At 34.4% G+C, this 17,385-nt stretch overlaps 1 protein-coding gene and 1 long non-coding RNA gene across 2 annotated transcripts in view; one reads left to right on the forward strand and one right to left on the reverse strand.

Annotated features, from left to right (window-relative positions):
• Positions 1-13,528, reverse strand: part of LOC109348222 — a 22,408-nt gene extending 8,880 nt beyond the window's left edge. Inside the window, exon 1 of the long non-coding RNA XR_002107712.1 lies at positions 13,516-13,528. This is a non-coding gene — a long non-coding RNA (uncharacterized LOC109348222). The remainder of the gene's footprint in view (positions 1-13,515) is intronic.
• On the forward strand, positions 1,788-7,057 carry LOC109348213 (transmembrane 9 superfamily member 1-like). Its single transcript, XM_019588513.1, has 12 exons — positions 1,788-1,952; positions 2,778-2,976; positions 3,061-3,165; positions 4,165-4,182; positions 4,277-4,374; positions 4,461-4,613; positions 4,757-4,891; positions 5,010-5,176; positions 5,510-5,604; positions 5,707-6,080; positions 6,292-6,565; positions 6,705-7,057. Exons 1-12 carry the CDS (start codon positions 1,875-1,877, stop codon positions 6,770-6,772), a joined length of 1,764 nt encoding a protein of 587 aa, XP_019444058.1. The 5' UTR covers positions 1,788-1,874; the 3' UTR covers positions 6,773-7,057.

The raw sequence follows: 17,385 nt of genomic DNA on the forward strand, positions 1-17,385 counted from the left end.
TATTAAATTATATTTTAAATCATTCAATACATTTATATTCAAATATAATGTATGAATTTTAATGCATGAATTCATTATAATGAGAATGACACGTACTCAATCCATTTGTTCTTTAATTAGAATTAAAAGTACCATTGAAAAAAATATATCATTTTAAAAATCATTATTTCAATAAAAAAAATTAAAAAAGTCACTTTTACTATATTTTTAAATACTTTTTAAGTTTTTTAAGAAACATTTTTTAAAGAACTAACTTTTAAGTTTTTTACTATATTTTTAAATTTCTATTTTTTCGACTTTTAAGGTTCTAATTCTAAAGTTTTTAATAAATATTTATATATTATGTATTTAAAAACAAATTTTTAATATTAATCACAATTGTATGTTCTACCATTGATCTCAACATCATCTACAAAAATATAGGTCAATAGGAGAATTTAATTTAATAAGAAATCAAAACGATGAGAATGAGAAGCACATACAAGAAAATGAGAGTTTAAATAGTAAATGAAATAGAAAGAAAATGAAATCATTTGTAAATTATTATTTTTTTATATAAATTTTTTTTTATATGATCTTGAGTTGCCTATCATCTTTTTTATTGTATCCGATAAGTCTTAAAGTAATAATAACATGATGACGGTGTATGTATTGTTCTTCCATTTAAATCATTTCTTGGTTCTAGCTTTTAGCTAACAACAACTAACTTAAGTGTTAAGGGAAAAATAAAGCATGTTGAGATTGCTTTGAGTTTATGAGTAATGATGATTTGTTATTTATTTTTACAAACAAATATGTTTGTAATGAAAACGTTTGAAAAAATGATACAATTTTGTTTAATCTTATACAAGATTTTCATAAATATAGTATAATATGAAGTCAAATCTAATTTGTGTATTTTCACTTTAGCCACTGTATATACTAGCGTGTCGGCAATCACTTTGTGTCTGCTGACCTACATTATTTACTTTTTAGTATTAAATATTTAATTTTTATATATTTAATTTTAGAGAATTATATTAATTTTTTTGTACATGATATTATAATTTTTTAATAAAAATATAAAAATGAATTGTGATATTATTAAAAATACATTGGTAGTTTGATATATTTAGTGAATGTAACTTCCTCTAATATAGATATATATATATATATATAATTTTAGATATGAGAAGAGTCAATATAATTTATTCTTTATTCAACTATAGAGGGTGAGAGATTAATATAAGGAAAATAAACATAAATAAATTCCCAAGACTAGATGGGACAATTTGTGTGATGTTGCCTTTTTTGTATAAAGTTATTATCTCACACGGTATGTAAAGAATTAATCCATTTCAAAATTTAAGTTACTCTTCAGAATAAGTTGGGATGTGAGATACCTTTCTCAATAAGTTTCTCACTCAAGAATAAAATATTTGACATTTTCATATATGGAAGTTCAATAAAGCCTTACTTCAATAAAAGAAGAGAAGAAAAGAAGATAATATAACGAAAAAGTGGCAAAAAAAAAATATATATATTTCTTTCTCTAATTTACTTTTTCTTCTCATTTTGGCCATTTTTTTCCTTAATTTAGTCATTGACTTTGATTTTTTATATACTTAATAATACAATACATTTTGATCTCATTTATTAATTTTAATTAGACAAAAATAAAATGACCATAACAAAATCAAAGTCAATGACTAAATTAAGACAAAAATGGCCAAAATGAGAAGAAATTTAACTATAGAAAAAATATAATTGTTGCACTTTTTTATTTATTATATTATCTCATTTTCTTCTGCTCTTCACTCTTGTATCTTCATTTTCTCTCTTTCACACACTTCAATTTCGATTTGAGATCGATCTCACTCTACCCTTCCACCGCAATGTCATTCGAATCTCGATCCCTTTTCTTCTTCTTCCTCTTCCTCGCTTTGTCTTTTGCTTCCGAATCTGATCACAAGGTTAATTTCAATTCCCCATTCTTCAAACCCTTGCTTTGATCTACGTTATCTTTTTCTCAATTTGGGATTTGGATCTATCTTATTTTGTGGAATTGTGAGTGCTAGATTTGTTTAGGAATGGAAAAGTTTGGGTTTTTGTGTTAGATCCCATTTGGGTTTCTCTGTTCTATGTTTTGCATTATTCTTTGTTTATGAAATTCAATTTAGGGTACCTATTGCATTATTTTGTCATATCTTTACTTGAAGGATTAGGGCACGTTTGTTTGAGCTTATAAAGTGATTTTGGTGTATAGCTTTTATGTAAATCAAAAGCTGTTTTGAATTTGGATTTAATTGTAAATAAAAAATCTTTTGTAAATTGTAAATTAGGAGCTATTTTAGAAAAGCTAGAAAGGAGCAATTGGAAGAGCTTATGAGACCAGTTTACTTTCATAGGCTCATGAAAATAGTTTATGACCTTTCTAAAGCTTATTACCATTTGCTTATTAGAGAACTTTATGAAAATAAGCTCTTTCTAGTTTATTTCAAAAATGTTTATTCAATAAGTGCCTAGTTAACTTGTTTACTGAAATGCACCCAAAATATAGATACTCGTAAAAGCGTTTTTTAGATTTTTTTCCTTCTAGATATTGCATTTTTAGTAAAAGCCTAAGCAGATAAAAGTATGATTATTAAAAAAGTTGCGATTTTTTAAACCTGAAATAAAAGGACTCTTAAAATTGCGCTTCCAGTTATGCTTTGCAAATCCATGGTGTCTTAAATATGCATCTTTCAAGTAGTGAATTGTCCTATTTTTAAAAGGACATGTCTTTATTTTTATTGCAGTATCAACAAGACGACCCAGTTACCCTTTGGGTGAACAAAGTTGGTCCTTATAACAACCCGCAAGAAACATACAACTATTATAGCCTCCCATTTTGTCATCCATCTAGTAGTTCTGAGGCTGCACACAAATGGGGTGGTCTTGGTGAGGTGCTTGGTGGCAATGAACTCATTGATAGCCAAATTGACATCAAGTTCCTAAGTATGATGACTTCTGTTCTACTGATTATTTCATAACAGAGTTGTCAGTATCTACTATGGCTTTAATGGATACTCTTATTTTCAGGAAATGTGGATAAAACTGTATTTTGCCAGATAAGTCTCGACGAGGCAAAGGTGAAACAGTTCAAGGGTGCAATAGAGAATAATTATTGGTTTGAACTCTTTGTGGGTATGTTTTGCGTTGTATCTTTTATTCACTATTCTGAGAACTCACAGAATGATTTTACTTGCAATAAGTTTTAAAAGGTTGCATATTTTTGTGTTTTTCTTTTTGTTTATGACACATGTTTATTGGCATCAGATAGTCAATGACTAATTCAAATGACGTGCATTGTCTCCCTATGTTCCTTTGCAACCAGGACTGATCAGCATATTAAAAATAGACATTTATATAATTATATTACATGTTCTGATTATGCAATGATAAAGTTGTTTTCCTTGTGACTTGGAGTTCATGAGTTCAAATCCTGGGTAACAAGCCCTTCACTTTGAGGGTAAGGGTGTGTACATCTCCCCTCTCTAGACCTCACTAGGTGGGACCCTCGTGCACTGGGTCACCCTTTGTTTATCATGGTTATTTAGGTCAACTGGGAATAGAATTATTAGTAGTTTCATTGTTATTTTCATTACATGTTTATGATTTTTGATGTATGCATGATGATATTTATCATTTGTTTTGACATTGAAAGGAGATGCATTTTGATCCTATAACTACTATGACCAGAGGATCCATTGGGCTGGATATTTTGTGATATTTATAGTCAATGGTCACAGAAGCTGGAATAATTATGACGTTCGAAATGAAGTCTATATATGAAGTTTTTTTAAGCATTCATGAGTACCTTAATGAATGTTAGTGTAGTGTTTTATACTTATAATCTGTAGAACTGAATGAAGTACGAAATTAAGAATTCTGTGTGACGTAATTTCTTAAGCAATTTTCAATAACTGAATGTTAGATGATCAATATTATTTTGTTTTGATTTAGTTGATTGTTATATGGTGTGACTGAGTGTTTTTCTGCAAGTTGCTCTTAATTTTTTTTATTTAGTAATTAATTATTAATAATTCATGGTATCCTTTCCTTTATTTTTCTGAACAAACTAACATTGATTTGTTGTTTGCTTGGTTATTTCTTTTGGCTGTGATGTGCTAAACGCAAGTTCAGATGATCTACCTTTGTGGGGTATGCCTAGAACTGCCTCTTCCTCTCTTTATGTGATATAGTTTTGCATTCCATTTTTTGATCATTGACAAAGATTCTTTTATTCATATTTAAGGATATGTTGGTGAGCTACATCCTGATAAGAATAGTGATAGTGGCAAGCATGTCCTTTACACACACAAGAACATTATTGTTAAATACAATAAAGATCAGGTCAGAAGTTATTCAAACATATTACTATCTATTATGAGGGTTTTTGGGATCCACGAGGTTTCACCTTTAGGTCTTTTTTATTGCAGATCATTCATGTTAATCTCACTCAGGATATCCCAAAGCCTCTGGAAGCAGGAAAACATTTGGACTTGACATATTCTGTCAAATGGATTCCTACTAATGTCACTTTCAGACACCGCTTTGATGTCTACCTGGACTATCCTTTCTTTGAGCATCAGGTTGAACTAAATACTGACAGCTGTGTTTTCAAGATTTTAATGGTGTTTAGGATTTGTTAACTTGTTATGGATTCATCCATGTGGATCCTACCTTAGCTCTGCTGCTGAGACCCTGAGTAATTTGTTTCTATGGCTTTTTCCAGATCCATTGGTTCTCCATTTTTAACTCTTTCATGATGGTCATCTTCCTTACTGGATTGGTGTCAATGATATTAATGCGAACTCTGAGAAATGACTATGCAAAATATGCTCGGGAGGATGATGATTTGGAAACTCTGGTGATGGCTTATTGACTTTTATCATTCTTATTTATTTATGGAATATGAATTCTTTCTTCCTAGAAAGATTGTCTTGGTTCTAATTTTCAGAATGTGATCAATACTTGCATGCTCACAGGAGAGAGATGTTAGTGAAGAATCTGGCTGGAAACTTGTGCATGGTGATGTTTTCCGGCCTCCTCGCTATTTAGTTGTTCTTTCAGCTGTTGTTGGTACAGGTGCTCAGCTAGCATTACTGGTTCTTCTCGTGATCTTATTGGCTATTGTTGGTATGCTGTATATAGGGTATGTTTATAACCGTAAACTGACTGTAACATTAGTCTTGATATTGATTTTTATGATAGTGATGTTGTGTACAATTTTTTCTTAATGCAATATGTGCATGGCTATTACTTCTTAGTGACCATGAGGTCATATGTTCAAATCTTGGAAACTACCTCTCCGCTTATAGCAGTAAGGCTCCATAGATCTACCCTCCCCAGAGCCTATTAAAGGGAGCCTCATAGACCGGGCCACAAAAAAACCATTTATGTGTTGAATATCTCAGCTACTTATTCATGTAACTAGTTTCCATTTGTTGTCATATAATATTTTTCTCAACATGCATTTGTGTCTCAGGAGAGGAGCAATTGTCACAACCTTCATTGTATGTTATGCTCTCACATCATTCATTTCTGGTTATGTGAGTGGGGGAATGTACTCACGAAATGGGGGTAATAATTTCATTGAAGTTGCTGAAGTTTGTTTGGATGGCTTTGTCTCTGCCTTCTTTTTTTGGTTTTGAATACTAATAAACATTTTTATCTATTTGTTAGGTAAAAGCTGGATTAAATCCATGATCCTTACAGCTTCTCTGTTCCCATTCTTATGCTTTGGAATTGGCTTTGTCTTAAACACAATTGCTATATTCTATGGGTCTCTAGCAGCTATCCCATTTGGCACTATAGTAGTTGTTTTTGTCATTTGGGCTTTCATCTCTTTCCCTCTAGCACTTCTTGGAACAGTTGTTGGAAGAAACTGGAGTGGCGCTCCAAACAATCCTTGTCGCGTAAAGACCATTCCTCGTCCCATTCCTGAGAAGAAGTGGTACCTCACACCCTCTGTCGTTTCTCTGATGGGAGGGCTGCTACCCTTTGGCAGCATATTCATCGAAATGTATTTCGTATTCACTTCCTTCTGGAATTACAAGGTAAATTACAACACACTGACTTGTTTTGGTAATAGGGTCTCTTTGTACTAATTGGTTTGGTTAGAAAGTTACATGTTCCTCCTCAGAGCAGAGCAATATCAAGGAAAATATTTCTTGATAATGTCTTTTAAATAAATGTGTTTATATTTCTGTGAAAGCTGAGTAATCACATGCACTGGCTTATATATCTTTCTTCCTTTCTGACAAACAGGTGTACTATGTTTACGGCTTCATGCTACTGGTTTTTCTGATTCTTATGATCGTTACCGTTTGTGTGACAATTGTTGGGACATACTTCTTGTTAAATGCTGAAAACTACCACTGGCAATGGACTTCTTTCTTTTCAGCTGCCTCAACAGCTGTTTATGTGTATTTGTACTCAATATATTATTACTACATGAAGACGAAGATGTCAGGTTTCTTCCAAACCAGCTTCTATTTTGGATACACTTTGATGTTTTCTCTTGGACTAGGAATTCTATGTGGTAAGTCTTCAGTTCTCTTCACCCCACCGATGTTTATTTGAATAAACCACATTTCTTCATATGGCCCTGCATCAATGTTTTACCCCTTATTATTACCTGAATTCCTGAACTTAGTTGAAGTTTTTCTTTAAATGTGCAGGAGCTGTGGGTTTTCTTGGCTCAAAATTGTTTGTGAGGAGGATCTACAGAAACATCAAATGCGATTAAGGCTGTTCGGCGAGTCAGACCTGAGCACTTCCGTAGGTTTGTTGCTGGAGACAGTAAATTCTTGGAGGAAGCCTCTGGTCATGTATAGGGGAACCTAACAATGTTTACAAGTTTTAATCACAGGGTTTGGAAGATGAGAATGTATTATTTTTCTATATTGGGGTAGCCCAGAGATTTTTCCCCCGGCTGTAATTGATTGAACCTTATAATTTAGATAGTTAAAATGTCTGAATCTTGTGGTCACTGTTTCATCTTTTTATAAATAGGTGCCCATTGAAGTACTAATGTCCAATTGCCCTTACATGGTTTTAGCTTTTCAGTCGATAGTAGGGCTGGAAACGAGTTGAATTAGAGTTCGGTTCAGTTCGATAAGGATTGGCTCAGTTTGAAATTTGACTCGAGTTCCATTCAAGTTATTTTTTTAGCTCGAATTCGGCTCGGTTAAAGTTTGTGAACTGTTCGGTTCAGTTCGAATGGTTCTTTTGGACAACTCAAATAATTAATTAAATTTTTAAAATACTAGAAAATGTTATATATATATATATATATATATAAATAAATATAAAAAATAATGTATGGTTTGTAATAAGCATAAAAATTAGTTATATATATATATAAGCTATTGTGTAAGCTCATGAACCTACCGAGTTGAACTATATCTAACTTAAGTTTGGCTCGTTTATTTAACGAGCTAAATTCCCAACTCAAGTTTAGTTTATTTGTTTCATGAACCAAGTTTATCGAGCTAAATAACGAATCAAATTTTGAATGAATATCGAGTTGGTTCGGTTCATTACTAACTCTAGTCAAAAGTAAGAGGGGATAAGTCTCATAAATGAATTTTGTTTGCGAATCAAATTTTGAATGAATATCGAGTTGGTTCGGTTCATTACTAACTCTAGTCAAAAGTAAGAGGGGATCAAGTCTCATAAATGAATTTTGTTTGTTTGAACTTTCTTATTAAGATTTGATATCATTCATGTCTGCTTCTTTCACAACCTTTTCATTTTGATTAGTGCCTGCATTACCTTTCCTGTTAGTTTTGTGAGTTTAAAATTTATGTACTTATTGTGTAAAGTTTTTTATATTGTCAGTATATGATCTACTGTTGATTTATAATATTTTTGTTTGAAAGTCAATGGTAGTTAACATATCAATGATGAAAATTTGATAATATAAAAAATACTTACAATGTCAATGCATACGTGTTAAATCTTAGTTTTTTCTCTTGGCTCACATATTTTCAACATCTCATCATGGAAGTGAAATGTCATTTTAGATGGAAGCTGAGAACACTGGATAGTGTTATTAGACTTATGTCATGCTTCACCTATGTTACAATTTTGGCAAAATAATAAATTTAGCACCCATTTCATAGCTCTCTTATATTTTCCATTTTTACATATAAACAACATAGGTGGGGTCGATTATGTGACTCAAATGATGTCGTAATCTTAATCTTTTTGACTATTGGATCTCCTCCCCATTTCTTTCATTTTTACATATTATGAAATTATTTAATTTCACTGTAAGCATATTATAGTTTTTAGTAGTTATAGAGTTCATGCTAATCTACTTGATATTGTATTTTGTTCTTACTATGGGTCTGGATTGGATTTTAGTGGACCTTTGGTGTGTTAAAGGACATTCCGTGGAAGAGATCTCTTAGGGTATGTTTGCGAGTTGAATTTTGGAGGAGAAGAAAATGAAAATGAAGGTTTCAAAGACATATCACAGGTGACTCTCAATCCTTCCATTTTTTCTCTCTTTGTTTTCTCTCCAAAATTCAAATCACAATCCTTAGAGTATATGTTGAAACTTGAAAAGTTAACAGTTTTTTTAAGCTAGCTTCTTTAATTGATGTTACACTTGTCAGTTTAAATGAAACTTCAAAAAGACTTATTTGCTAATGTGTTCCAGTTTGCTAAGATAAATTTAAATGAAAAATATCTGATAAATAATGGTACTATTGACAAAGATGTTCAGGGTTTTTATAAGTCAACTTTGTATTCATGATTACTTGTTTGAAATAATAACTCTTAGATGGCACAGGAAGCCAGTTGATTGTGACAAATGTGTAGCCGATAGAATCTTACAGTTTTTTTTATTCTCTATCTTTATTGATTTTCAATTTTATTTTTATTTGAGCTTATAGGTCTTAAAATGTTTAGTTGCTATTGTGGATATTGAGTTAAAAAAAGGCTTGATCTATTATATGAGGGTCCTATCTAATGATGGGTAAAGAGGGTTATATGAGGGTCCTATCTAATGATGGGTAAAGAGGGTTATATGAGGGTCCTATCTCATAAAAAGTCTTATTATTGTTTCCTTTTCCCAAATGAAAAAATTGTAGTAAACTGAATTTTGTCAGTTGTAAATAAAGCTGATAAAATTATCTATAATATATTATTCATTTAAATTTATGAAAAAATAAATACATCTAAATTTATCCATTAGAGTTAATAAATTTAAATAATAGTTTTTAAAAGAATGATTTTTGAAAAGTATTTTTAGTTTAGTTAAAAGATTGGATATTCATTTATCCAAACCTTTAAAATGAGTTCAATGATAAACTAAATGTATTAAAATTAGTATTGGCAATTAGGGTCGCCTTGTTCATGTCCACACAATGTCCATCAAAATTAGGGCGGGCATGAGCATGCCCGATTTTAAGTAGGGCATGAGCATGCCCGATTTTAAGTAGGGCATGAAATATTATGCCCTGCTCGCCCTAAACATGGGCAGGGCGGGCTAGCAGGTCGCTCTAAATTAAAAAAAAACTAAAAATGATCTATTACATGAAACATTGCAAGATATTTTATAGTATCTCTTATTTTTATTTCATTATTGAAACATTGCAATATTCATGTTATCATACTTGAGATTACACGCATCCACATTATGACAATGTGATTCAAAACACAAAACATAACACATTGTTTTCCATAAACCGAACGTGCAGTTAATTGGTAAGATATTATATTTTGGAAAATTGTAATATTGTACTTGAGTGATGAGAACATGAATTACTTTTGTCATACTTGACCCATCAAATTTCTTATTATAGTATTCATTGATACTCATGGGCCGCTCTGCCCGCCCGTATAAAATGGCCATGGGCAAATATGGTATGTTGGACGGACATTTTAGCGCGAATGAACACATTTTTCATGCCCTACCCGCCCAAAACGTGCGGGTGGGTGGGTGGGTCCCATGGGCATGACCCAAATTGCCAATGTTAATTAAAATATATACATTATATTTAGATATTAATGAATTAGTTAATTTAGAATATAATTTAAATGGTTTGATGAATATCTATTAGTATCCAAATCTAAATTAATCTACCTCACACCCTTAAGAAGGTCAATTTATTTAAAACATATTCAACTAGTTTTTCCTATTTCAAAAGTCGTTGTCTTTGGAAAACTGTGAGAAGTGGATTGTGTCAACTACAGTCACCAAACAATCAATGATGATAAGGAGATAATATAGGAATGAGAATCACCTGTCCAAAAATGAGTGTGTCATTATGTTGATAGAGACCCAATCAGGCCACCCCAGCCAAGGCCCAACAGATTGAAGCAAAGACCCACCTGGCTTAAGGATAATGTTATTAATTAAATTGCAATGTTTATTTTTATGTTTATAAACTTTTCTGGGCTTGGAGCTGCTTGAGCTCAAACCGTAAAAATTAACCTAATGTTGCTAAGTTAGTATTTATCCCCCTCTGGTTTGGAGGTTGAGGTATCAATGAATGAGAAGTATATTCAGTAACCTTTTTTTCCTTATTTCTTCCTCTAGATTATTGCCTTTTTACTCACTGTTTATTTAAGGTTCTATTATTGGTGCTTTCATTCTCGATTCATGTCTCCTAAAACATCAAACAAAGACATAGATGACTCACTTCTGCAGATTTTTGCAGAAAAACTCCAAGAGAACAAGGATCACCAAGATGCAAGGCATGAGGCCATTGTTGAAGCACTGCGCAATATCACTGACAAACTCGCTGGTATTACCATCTTACCCCCCCTCCCCCCCCAACCTCCTGATCCATCTACAATCCTTTCACCATCTCAAGTTACAAACTCTAACCCCTCTTCCTTAAACCCTAGCCCACAAATGGCTCCTCCTTTCCCCTCACCAAACCATGTTCCTGGTCCCTACCTCCATTCACACATTCACCTATCCCACCATTCTTTAACCCCCATCAACACTACCCAAGGCCTATGCACAACCCTATTGTTTCTCAAAACCGACTACCTAGACCACCAAAATTACAATTGATACCATTTGATGGATTTGAACCCTTGGACTAGTTATTCCACATAGCAGAGGCATTAGGACTAGCGAAATTGGTAGAAGCAAAAATTAAAGACTCCAAACCAACATTTACTAGACAGTTTCGTGCTCCCAATCCTACCCCTTATATACAACAACCTCGGCCCATCACTGAACCCACAAAAGCACACCAGCCCATCCCAAACACAATCCAAGTTAGGCGTTTGACCACCGCTCAGATGCAAGAGCGCAGAGCACAAGGTTTGTGTTATAATTGTGATGAGAAGTATTATGCTGGGCACAAATGCCAACATAGACAATTTCTTCTATTGTTGGATGATTTTTCACTGGATGTAGAAACTATGGAGGAAGCAATTCCAGTAATGAAGAGGAAACAATTCCCACTTCAGAGGAGCTAATCCATTTTCAGCTCTCTGAGCAGACCCTCGAAGGACAACCTTCCCCAAAAACATTACGGTTCCCAGGCATTATTGCAGGGTATACAATAACTGTGTTAGTGGACACGGGCAGCTCCCACAATGTTATTCAACCCCGCTTGGCTAATTACTTACAATTGGATACCTCTCCAACACCTAAATTTCCAGTCATGGTTGGAAATGGAGCCCATATCTACTGCACTGGAGTATGTCCTAACACTCAGATCAAGTTACAAAATCAATTGTTTCATATACCCTTCTATCCATTAACCCTTAAACCAGACACTCCCTCAACCCAACCCAATCCTAACCCAGAAATACAACACATCTTAACCAAATATGACACATTTTTTCAAACACCCCAAGGCCTACCTCCTATTCGACCCCATGACCACCAGATTCCACTACTACCAAACACATCCCCCATCTCAGTTAAGCCTTACAGATATCCACACTCTCAAAAGGAAGAAATGACAACCATGATTCAAACTATGCTTCAGGAAGGCATAATCACACCCAGCACTATTCCATTTTCCTCTCCTGTCCTACTGGTTAAAAAAAAGGATGGTACCTGGCGTTTCTGTGTTGACTACCGTGCCTTGAACTCAATTTCCGTAAGGGAAGTTCTAATTCCTAAAATTGATGAGCTAATGGATGAACTTGGTGGGGCTACAATATTTTCTAAAGTAGACTTGCGTTCTGGTTATCACCAGATTAGGGTCCAATCAGCGGATACACATAAGACAACATTCCACACTTTTGATGGACATTACAAGTTTCTTGTTATGCCGTTTGGGCTAACAAATGTCCCAACCACCTTCCAAGCAGCTATGAACGACTTCCTCCGACCTTACCTAAGACGGTTTGTTCTTGTTTTTTTTATGACATTTTGATTTATAGTTATACATTAGCTGATCACAAAGTTCATTTGCAAGTCATATTGAACCTATTAGTGTCTAACCAATTTTATGCAAAGCAATCTAAGTGTAATTTTGGTGCGAGTTCAATTAATTACTTGGGTCATATTATCTCATCTGATAGTGTGCAACCAGATCCAGATAAGATCCAAGCTATGACCGAGTGGCCACAACCGCATTCTCTCACAACTCTCCGAGGTTTCTTGGGTCTCACCGGATTTTATCGCAAGTTCGTTAAGCAGTACGCCTCTCTAGCCGCTCCTCTCACTGATTTACTTAAATTACAACAATTTACATGGACTACAGCGGCTCAAGAGGCCTTTACAAAACTAAAAACAACAATGACAAATACACCAATACTACATCTCCTAGATTTCTCGAAACGGTTTGATGTTGAAACAGATGCCTCAGCTATTGCTGTAGGTGCTGTCCTATCTCGAGAAGGTCATCCTCTAGCATTCTTCATTAAGAAAATGTCTCCAAGAATGCAACACGCTTCTGCTTACGTTCGTGAAATGTTCGTCGTGACTGAAGCTATAAAGAAATGACGTTCGTATATATACAGACCAACAAAACTCTAAACACCTTATGACACAAGGATTTCATACACCACAACAACAAAAGTGGGCTACCAAGCTAATCGTGTTCCAATATGAAATAAAATACAGGACTGATACCTCAAACAGAGTAGCCGATGCGCTCTCTAGATGCCATAATGCAGATCCACTAATCTTCTCAGCATTATCTTCTCCTTTTCCGCAAATCCTGTACAAGCTTCGCACCTTTTATACTACAAAAGAAGGGCAACAATTAATAAAACAGCAAGAAACAGATATAACCGACAAAAGAAAATTTCATTTTTCACAAGGGTTGTTGTTTTACCTTAACAAAATTTTCATTCCGGAGATTCATGACTAGCGCTTTTCCTTCTTGAAGGAATTTCATGCAACACCCATTGCGGGTCGTTCTGGGTTGAAACCCTCCTTGGCTCGCATCACAGCTTCATGCAACTGGCCAGGAATAGCTCAACACAAGAAGCACTTCATCTGCCACTGCTCTACCTGCCAGTACAACAAGTACATTCCACAGAAAAATCAGGGGTTGCTACAACCATTAAAAATTCCAGAGAAAGTTTGGGAGGATATATCCATGGATTTTATCACTCACTTACCATCTTCACAAGGACACACATTGATTAGGGTTATTGTTGATCGGCTTACTAAATATGTGCATTTTCTTGCTCTTTTGACACGGTTCACGGTAGAATCGTTGGCTCGTCGGTTTTTGAATGAGATATATAAGTTGCATGGGGCTCCAAAGTCCATTGTCTCGGACAGGGACAAGCTTTTTCTGAGTTCCTTTTGGAAGGAACTCTTCAAGTTATTGGGTATTTCCTTATGCTATAGTTCTTCCTACCATCCTCAATCGAATGGTCAAACAAAAGTACTCAACAAGTGTTTACAAACATACCTCTGTTGCTTCACGGGGTCACAGCCGACCAAATGGAACTTCCATCTTCCACTGGCCGAGTTTTGCTATAACACGAGTAGGCATTCAGCTCTCCAGACATCTCCATTTGAAGCACTATATGGTCGAGCTCCACCAACCATCCAAGATTATCTTCTGGGATCCTCCTCTAATCCACAGATTTTAGAAACACTACAAACACAAGCACAAATTTTAGCAACCCTTAAACAAAATTTGCAACATGCAGAACAAAGGATGAAGGCCCAAGCGAATTTAGGGAGGAGAGATATAACCTTTGTGATAGGAGACTGGTGTTGTTGAGGCTCCAACCCTATCGTCAACATTCGGTGGCACACCGAACTTCTTAAAAACTCAGTCGGCGTTTTCATGGGCCATTTCAGATCAAGAGGAGGGTCGGCCCCGTCGCGTACGAGCTCATACTTCCTGACTCTGCCCGGATTCACCCGGTATTTCATGTATCATTATTAAAGAGGTTTCATGGAGATCCGTTTAGACAGACAGGGGATATACCAAAGGTTTATACAGACCTTACAAACACAAACAACAAATGGTCCTGCACTAGACGATAGCAACATCAAACCAGTTCCCAGTGTAGAAGATGGAAAAAATTCAATGGGGTTAAGGAAAGAAAATATTGTGAAAGAGAGAGACATAATTTTTAGAGGATGGGAAGACAGAAGAAACAAATCCTCAACCGGACAGGAAGAAAAGAATGCAACAAATGAATCTAGTTATCCCACTTCCACACGTTTTCAATCTTCCAATATCTATCCACTTTCATCTACCATCAGATGCAATTGATAACTCTCAACGATTGGATTTACTGTGTCCAATTAATGAGGATAACACATTGGGCAGTGCAGATAAAGAAACTTCACACAGTTTAAAAATAAATCCATCCACTACTGCAGACAAAGAGGACCCACACGGTTTTGCACCATCCAAAATGAACAACTAGAACCTCCTACCTGCCACACGGTCGTCGAGCAGTGCGCCTGGCTGTCAAAGCACTAATGAGGCTCTCTTTCCCATTAAAGTCTTCACTCCACCATCCAATTCAATGTGGGAAATAACACCCCATTTAATCCAACAACCCACAATGGAATTAAATGGAGTCCCACGTGACTCTTCTTTTTCTCTTGGGGAAAAGGACTTTAATAAATATCCCAACAATCCATGTCAATCTCTCTCTCTTCCTTCAACGGTCAACACATAAGGACAACTCTAAAATGCTTTGCCAAGTAAAATTCCCCCCATTTCTGGTGCAATCTCAACCGTCCATTCTCACAACCTTGAGGACAAGGTTGCTCTTGGAGAAGTGGGTACTAATAGAGACCCAATCAGGCCACCCCAACCAAGGCCCAATAGATTGAAGCAAAGACCCACCTGGCTTAAGGATTATGTTATTAATTAAATTGCAATGTTTATTTTTATGTTTATGAACTTTTCTAGGCTTGGAGCTACTTGAGCCCAAACCGCAAAAATTAACCTAATGTTGCTAAGTTAGTATTTATCCCCTTCTGGTTTGGAGGCTGAGGTATCAATGAATGAGAAGTATATTCAACAACCTTTTTTTCATTATTTCTTCCTCTAGATTATTTCCTTTTTACTCACTGTTTATTTGAGGTTCTATTATTGGTGCTTTCATTCTCGATTCATGTCTCCTAAAACATCAAACAAAGACATAAATGACTCACTTCTGCAGATTTTTGCAAAAAAATTCCAAGTAATGCAGATATGTTATTTTATATTTTAGAAATTTTCTTTTTAATGAAGTATTACTTTTTCATTGGACCGGGGCAGGAAAATAGAACAAGAATATAAACAAATAATCTCTATTAGATAACAGCCACGTGGCAAATAGGGTATTCATGCAACACTACTACTAATAAATCACAACATTCCCAGAATCTCACCATTTTAACATAATCACACAAACAACTAACTATTGCACTATCCACTCTTTTGCAACACACAAAAAAACACAAACAACTAACTATTGCACTATCCACTCATTTGCAACACACCAAAACAATGGCCATTGCACCAGCTCTGTCTGAAACCATGGTTAGCACCTCCTTCCTTACATTGGCGGATGATCTAAAGAACTGGTGGGGCAGCTGCCCCTGCTTTTTTTTTATAATTTACCAAAACATTATTATTTTTTTACATTTTTATCTAAATAATATATCTTTTATCCCACAAGTATGTCATTTTATGTGTTATTTGTTATGATTGGCTAAAACAATACTTATAAATTATAAAATACATTTTTTAACCAATTATAACAAGTGGTACATAGAGTAACACATTTTTTGGAATAAAAGATGTAATCTCTTTGCCTCACCCAAACAACGTCTATCTTTATGGAGATATTCAGTGAAGCTCACATATTTCTTTAATTTGTAGCTTGATAAATCCAACTTGTGTAATCATTTTAAAAGTTATACATGATGGACAAGTTGTCTTAAACATATAGATGGTAAGGTTCTTTATAATAATATGACTTCATTTGAGTGTCTAATGATTTTACATTTGAGTAAAGATATTATGTATGTATTGATATTATATTTCCTAATGACATTTATGTCATTTAATATTGGTAATATATGTATTTTTTGTCTAAAAAATCAATCTTATAGATTTTAATGAGCAAGAGACGATTAGCTTGAGATATCAATTTCAATATTTTATTCTTGACGTCGTTAGCCATTCAAGTTTGAAAAACTCAACCATATGTGATTCGTTAAATCTTATTTTATTAAGTTATTCATCTTATCTTAACTAATATGCTGCAGCTACTACATAAATATTATTTTCAGCAAAAAAAATTAACTGGACGTGACCTTGTTACTGTCGTGGACACCTACAAAGTTAAGGTCATTGCCCCATCAGGAACTCAAGAATTTAACTGTCCAGATGATGTTTATATCCTTGATCAAGCTGAGGAAGAAGGGATTGACCTACCCTACTCTTGTAGGACTGGTTCATGTTCTTCTTGTGTTGGGAAAGTTAAGCAAGGGAAAGTGGACCAAACTGATGGTAGCTTCCTTGATGATGAACAAGTAGATGAAGGGTTTGTTCTAACATATGTTGCTTATCCTCAGTCAGATGTTGTCATTGAGACACATAAGGAGGAAGAGCTTACTGGTTAAAAGTGGTCATGTGTAATGTAAACGATGTTACATCTTCTATCTCACAGTTTGTATCAATCATTTACTATAATTTATGATTGGTTAAAAAAATACTTAATAATTAACTTTTAACTTAAATACATTTTTTCAACTCAACTGATAACACATAGAGTGGTGCAAAGTATGCTCTTAATGTGAACATGTGTTACTTATCTTAATATGATGTTTTATTGTGTCTCTTTTGTTTGTGATATTGGCTACCTCATCAGGAACTCAAAAATTTAACTGCCCAGATGATGTTTATATCCTTGATCAAGCTGAAGAAGAATGGATTGACCTACCCTACTCTTGTAGGG

Source organism: Lupinus angustifolius, chromosome LG01 (genome assembly GCF_001865875.1).
Source record: "Lupinus angustifolius cultivar Tanjil chromosome LG01, LupAngTanjil_v1.0, whole genome shotgun sequence".
In the NCBI taxonomy this organism is placed as follows: Eukaryota; Viridiplantae; Streptophyta; class Magnoliopsida; order Fabales; family Fabaceae; genus Lupinus; species Lupinus angustifolius.